Source organism: Acanthisitta chloris, unplaced genomic scaffold (genome assembly GCF_000695815.1).
Source record: "Acanthisitta chloris isolate BGI_N310 unplaced genomic scaffold, ASM69581v1 scaffold35423, whole genome shotgun sequence".
Lineage (NCBI taxonomy): Eukaryota > Metazoa > Chordata > Aves > Passeriformes > Acanthisittidae > Acanthisitta > Acanthisitta chloris.
The window spans coordinates 1,471-8,030 of NW_008667156.1; the positions used below are offsets into that span (position 1 = coordinate 1,471).

Sequence of the window (6,560 nt, forward strand, 5' to 3'; positions counted from 1 at the left end):
AAGGGTCTCAGGTGTGCCAGGGCAGGTTTGTGCTCCAGAGCATCTGACAGGTGCCAGGGTGGGTTTGTGTAGTACCTGTTGCTTCATCCAGACTGGGCTGGGTGAATGTGTGCTGTCAAATGTTTGTGGGCAAGTCTGTTCTCTAGGTTTCAAAGCTGCTGAAAGCAAAAGGAGGACACTGAGGGGCACAGGGGGATTACACAGAGTACACTGGGGGGGTCAGGGGATCACCCTGTTACACCGTGGGGACAGGTGAATCACACAATACACTGAGGGGACAGGTAGATTATTGCTGGCACCGAGGGCACAGGTGGATCATTGCTGGCACTGAGGGCACAGGGGAATCACACACAATACACTGAGGGCACAGGGGAATCACACACAATACACCGAGGGCACAGGGGATCACACAATACACCGAGGGCACAGGGGGGTCACACAATACACTGAGGGCACAGGGGGATCACACAATACACTGAGGGCACAGATGGGTCACAAAATACACTAAGGGCACAGGGGGGTCACTGGTGACACTGGGGGAGGCCAATGGGTCTCTCTGCTTACAGGTGCGAATCAGTGTGGCTGTGGTTTGTAGCTGCTCTGTGTGAAGAGCTCAAGCTGTTGCCGTGATAAAGCCACGATAAAGTGGGAGTGAACATTTCCACGTGCTCTGAAGAGTTGCGGTGCTTGGCGGGTTGGAGAGGACAGGCTGCAAACACCTGGAGGAGCTTGGGAGAGGATTCCAGACTGACATCTCTCTGGTAGCTTAGAGAAGGAAAACATCCCTGTGTTATCTTCCAGGAATTGCTCCTGTAGATGTGGAAACACTGTCAGTCACTTCCCTGCTTGGAGCAGCAGGAGGGCTGTGCACTTCCCCACACAGACTTCCCAGAGTGACCCCTGAGCACCTATCCGTGGCACCTGGGCACTGTTTGCCAAGGAAATCGGTCGGAACCAGGGCATCAGACTTGTTCCAAACACAGCCAACTGTCCCAGAGTGAACTGTGTGACTGACCAGTGGTATTTCCATTGCAGAGCACAAAGTGATCATTGTCGGCCTGGACAATGCAGGGAAAACCACCATCCTGTACCAATTGTAAGTATGACCTGGAGGTGATGCTTCCTGGGGTGTTTGGGGTGTGGGTTTGGGTTTGGTGTGTGTTCTTCTGACTTGTCGCTGCCGTCCTGGTTAGTTTCGGGAGCATCAGCTGGAGGTCACTGAGCACTGCAGGTGGCAGTGTGTGTTCCAGGCTTGGGAAGGTCTCTGCTCTATGAATCAGAGTTTTATTTATCAGGTGATCTGCTATCACCACTTTACTCACTACCACCACCTCTGGTGCCACCGCGGTGGTTCTTTGCCAGCTCCACAGCATAGGATTGCAGTGAGTGTTGCTAAACTGATTTAAATACCAAACAAATTGCTCTGTGAGCGGCAGAGCAGTGAAGCCTGACCTCTCCCTGCCGTGACTCGTGGCCCGTGTGCTGAGATGTGCTTTGATGGTGCGGGATGAGGGAGGAAAGCTCAGCCCAGCTGGGTGGTGGCAGCCTGTCCTGCACCTTCTGCCTTTACTGGTGGCACTGTCTTGGGTTTGTCTTGCATTAGCCTTGCTGCTGGTTTACCTGGGGCTTGTATGAGCTTCATATCTTGGGTCCTCCACTGCATTTTTTGATAAGAGGGTGCAAATCTTTCTGCAGGCTCAGGAGCTTTGGGTGGGACAAGGGGACTCAAGGTCTGTTTGGAGTAGGAACAGATGGTCCCTTTCCCATTGAAGTGATGTGGCCCTCGGAGCAATTCCTGTTCAATGTGGCCATGCTGGTCCAATCCTACACTTAAGATACGCTTTCTGGGAATGTTTGGGGTTTGTCCCATTAGGACCTGCTTGTGCCTGTCTGAAACGTGAACCTCCTGCAGCAGTTCCAGCCCTTGTGCCCTGCACAGGGAGAGTGGAGGATGAAGTAGTGGCTATTTATATAGGGAGTGAGAGTTCTGAAAAGCACAAGTAGAACGAAGGATGGTTTCAAGCCCAGGGGCTGTTGCAGCTGAGGGTCATCCTCGTGTGTTTTAATGCTACTCCTGTCTTCCCACTTCCTCCACAAATGTCTCTCAGTTCTTCTTATTTCTGCAGGCCGAGGGCTTCCTTTTCTCTTTCACGCAGTGGAACTCTGCATGTCTCCTTTTCCTTTAACACCCATTTTATCTCCACAGGACTTCCCCATCTCTCTTCTTGCACTCCCCTTTCCTGTTTGTCTCTGTCTGACTAGGACTGCTCCTCCTGCCTGGCTTCCCCTTAACCACACCTTTATCCTTGCACATCCCATTTTTCCCTCTTGCAAGACCCTTCATTTCATCCTGTTCCCTTGCTCAGCTCTCCCTCCCCTCAGGCAGGTGATCAGGTGTCTGGAAATGGTGTTAAGCTTCACGCTCATGTCAGTGGGGAGGAGGGAAGGATCCCCCTATCGTATTGCACACAGAGAGATCCCAGCAGCTGGAGTCGGTCAGGCTGCAGGTTCAGGCAAGGAAAGGAGATTCCTGATGTGTCTTCCAAGCATGTAAAGAACTCTGCTGCAGCTTGGGTTTTAAATATGCAATCAGCCACAGGCAACTCATGTCACGGTTATCCTTAATTTGATTTTATGGTTCTTCTGCTCCTTCTCTTTTTCTCACACGTTTGCCTGCAAGTGTTTGTGGTGAGAAGGTTCCCTGTGAAATGCTGTGGATACCTGGGATTGCATTTCAGCCCACTGGGCCATCCCTTTATCTCCTTGGCTCCATATCTTCTCCAGGAAATATTCCAGCACTGCTGCAAGCCTCAAATTGCTGTCACTGTAACTAAAAGCTTTGTTGGAACTTCAAAAAGTTCATCTGTCATGAAAAGAAGCATATCAGGATTATCAGAATTAAAAATAATTAAGTTCTTTTGAAGATTGTTGGTTTGGCCTGAAGCTACTGATAATTTTTTTACATGTTACCGTAGAGTTCAAACAGTTTGAACTTCAGGAGTATCCAAGAGCACACGTTTGGTGATCACTGCTGATGTGAGACTGGTGGGTTTGGTGGCAAAATTGCACTCACGGTCTCTAAACAATACATTTTAAGTATTTAACGAGTGCTTTTGCCTCCAAAATGTTGTGTTTTGGGCTGTGCTGGAGGGAGAAGAGTAGGACAGGAAGGTACTGAGCTGTGGAGAAAACAGGCTCTTAGTGGCCTGCGCTGGAAGGAGAGAGGGATGTGGTGTGTTTGGTCAGATGTTGTCATCCTGAAACCTTAGAGATCTTGTGGTTTAACCACATTCTTGAAGCAAAACAACTGCTCTGTCCCATGTGTGCCAGAATGGGCCTGGAGAGGGAAGAACTGAGTGCTTCCAACAGCTTCTGGAGCACAAACCCTCTCAGCTCTATCATTACATCAGTTGTAGTATAGCTGTGGTTGCGTACTGTCTCAGCTCTGTGATTTGATTGTTATATAGTTCACTGTGTCCTTTTTCCTTGCTATTTTCACCTATTTTTGTTCACCTTCCACCATCAAACCTTGTCTCTGCTGCGTGAGGAGTGTTTGCTGTCGTTCTCCCACTGGGAGTACCCATGGAGTGTATGTAGGTTGTGCAGAAGTAGGTCAGTATGGAGCCCTGAGGTGCTGGATGGTGCAGGTGACTCTGCAGTGTGCCATTCCTGTTCCCTGTGCAGCTCCATGAACGAGGTGGTGCACACCTCTCCCACCATCGGCAGCAACGTGGAGGAGATCGTGGTCAACAACACGCGGTTCCTCATGTGGGACATCGGGGGTCAGGAGTCCCTGCGCTCCTCCTGGAACACCTACTACACCAACACTGAGGTCAGGGCCACCACCTTGCTGCGGGGGCTGTTCCTGGGGTTGGGAGGGGTTTGTGGGGGGGTCTGCAGCCGTAGGGCTGCTCAGCTGCTCTTGGTGTTGCTGGTCTTTCCATGTTATCCATGACCATTTGTGTCCTCCAAATCCTGTCTAAGTCCTCAGGAGTACGACGGAAAGCACCAAAGTTTTCCTCCAAGGCTCTGGGAGCTCATTCTTGTTAGTTCTACCATCATTTCAGGATCTGAAGGGGCTCCAGGGACGCTGCAGAGGGACTCTGTGTTAGGAGCTGCAGGGACAGGACAAGGAGCAATGGGGAGAAATTGAAAGAGGGAAATTTAGGTTAGATATTGAACATAAGTTTTCCCTGTGAGTGTGGTGAGACCCTGTCCCAGGGTGCCCAGGGAGGCTGTGGCTGCCCCAACCCTGGCAGTGTTCACAGCCAGGTTGGCTGAGCCTTGAGCAACCTGCTCTGGTGGGAGGTGTCCCTGCCCAGGGCAGGGGTTGGGGCTGGATCATCCCTAAGGTCCGTCCCAACCCCTTCACAATCTATAAATCAATCGCCTTAAGCACCCCAAGACTTTTCACAACTCTTCAGCAGTGAACTTGCAGCATATATAAACTTTATCAAGCACATACCTTGATAAAAATGCTGCTTTAAATCAAGGTTTCCTGTGTGTCATCAAATATGGGTTTAAAAAAAGGTATTTTTATAAGAATTACCTATAATAATTATCCTTATGAGGTGCTGTGACCTCTTAGAGGTCTTTTGCAGCCTAAATGATTCTGTGATCCTCAGAGTTTGTGTGTCCTCAGAGTTTGGAGCTTCTAAATCCCTTACAAATACCTATTTGCGTGTTAGTTTGTGAGCTAGAGGAAGAAAATTGATACAGTTGATGTTTTTAAAGGTCCAGCAAATCGTGTGAGGGATCTGTGTGATGCCTCAGTTAGGCCTAGCAAAGAACCAAGCCAGATCTGAGGTTACAGAGAATTCACTTGTTTCAGGATGAATTTTACACTTAAAACTGGAGAACAGAAAGTTCAGATCTGGGTCAGAGCGGTGTTTGTACACAAACCACAGCACCAGCTGTGAACCAGGGCTGTGGGTCACCCTCTCGGGCTGGAATAGATACCTGCTAATCCAGCTGAGAATATCTGGGCTAGGGATAATATAATCCATCTGACTGTCTGGATAATGTGCTGGGAACACTCACCTGTTCTGCTGACACCTGTGTGGCCAGAAAGGTTTGGCTACACAGGAAGAGTTTGTTCTCTGACTAATCATTTCTCCCTCTTTACAGTTTGTGATAGTTGTTGTGGACAGCACAGACAGAGAGAGGATTTCTGTGACTAAAGAAGAACTGTACAAAATGTTAGCACATGAGGTGAGTGGGCTCTGTGTCTGATGCTTATTGGGGGTGAGATCTGTAGGATACATGTTAAGGGAAGCAGATTCACGTGCTGCTGTGGTTCTCACACCTGCTAACTGGAGTCAGACCAGGGTGGAGAGTGGCAAACTCTTACCATCAGCTCTCCCAGTTGTGGGTAGTGCTGTAGCAGAGCTAGTTTGTTCCTGCTCTGTGAAGCTCCTAACAAAACACCAAACTATTGAAGAGAACTCCACACAAGCAGTTTGCTACCTTCTGAGTGCTTTGGGGTAACTGCAGTTAGGGCCTGTGAATGACTTCTGTGGGTTTATGCTTCAATCCATGCTAAAATCAAATGAGAACCTTTGTAAAAAAAGCATTGGTTGCTGCAATAACTCACTCTTTTTGAGAGCCTCATGATTACCTGATGTCTTCTGTTCCCAGTGAACATATACAACCTTAATAATGTTGTATGTGAATAATGGGTCTCGTGGCTGTAAAAGTGAGGAGACAGAGCCTGTGGATACAGCTGCCATGGCTCTAATGTGTGCTTGGAATCACGGGCTGAGAGTGCAACTTGCTGCCTTATCAACACCCTCCAAACCTGAGCCCTGGGTCAGACCTAAACCTGAGCTCTCTCTGAGTCCCAAATCCTGGGCTGATGGGTAGGCCAGGCAGCACCTATGGCATGACCTGAATGTCACAAACTGGCTCAGTGTGTATGGGATGATGCTCAGCTTCCAAACTGAAGTGTCAGGATGAAAAAAACCTGCATAAAAATCATGGCATTATGTCCCAAAATACTCTCTCTGTATTTAACCACAGTTCAGGAGGCTGCGAGAAGGGCTAAGCCTGCCTTTGGGTATCCCTTGAGGAAAAACGAGGGATTTGCCTAGAACCTGCAGTTGCTGATGTTTTGGTGTTTAAACCGTGTTGAACAAAGCAAATCCTAACAAAGCGGGTCAGGCTGTGGAGTGTTAAATGTGGCACAGAGGCACTGGTGTCACCCAGGCAGTTAGGTTTTTAGGGATGGACTCTGCAGGCTGCCCCAAAATCTGCAACTTCTCTTTCCTGACCTATAAAGGAAGCTGCAGAAGTTGTTAAAGAACTGAGTTTGCCATCTGGAAAGTGGAACTCCAGGCAGCTGAGCTCTTGCTCCATGCTGGGAGAAGATTCCTGCCCCATCTCCCAGTGCTGTGGCACGGCAGGATGTTCCCAGGCTGTCCCACTCTCTCTCAGGACATGGCTGTGACATTCAGGGAGAGCAACAATATGTACAAACAAATGAAAGTCAAATATTTATCTCAAATACCTTTTCTTTGCTCCTTGAAAACCTTTCCCTCCTGCTAACCTGTTCCCTTGACTTC

At 49.0% G+C, this 6,560-nt stretch overlaps 1 protein-coding gene across 1 annotated transcript in view; it reads left to right on the forward strand.

Moving 5' to 3' along the window:
* The first annotated feature begins 1,040 nt into the window (after positions 1-1,040).
* The window catches only part of ARL5A (ADP-ribosylation factor-like 5A), a 6,814-nt gene continuing 1,294 nt past the window's right edge, over positions 1,041-6,560 (forward strand). Inside the window, exons 1-3 of the mRNA XM_009072401.1 lie at positions 1,041-1,096; positions 3,685-3,832; positions 5,128-5,211. Coding sequence (XP_009070649.1) covers positions 3,689-3,832; positions 5,128-5,211 — 228 coding nt within the window. The 5' untranslated portion in view covers positions 1,041-1,096; positions 3,685-3,688. The remainder of the gene's footprint in view (positions 1,097-3,684; positions 3,833-5,127; positions 5,212-6,560) is intronic.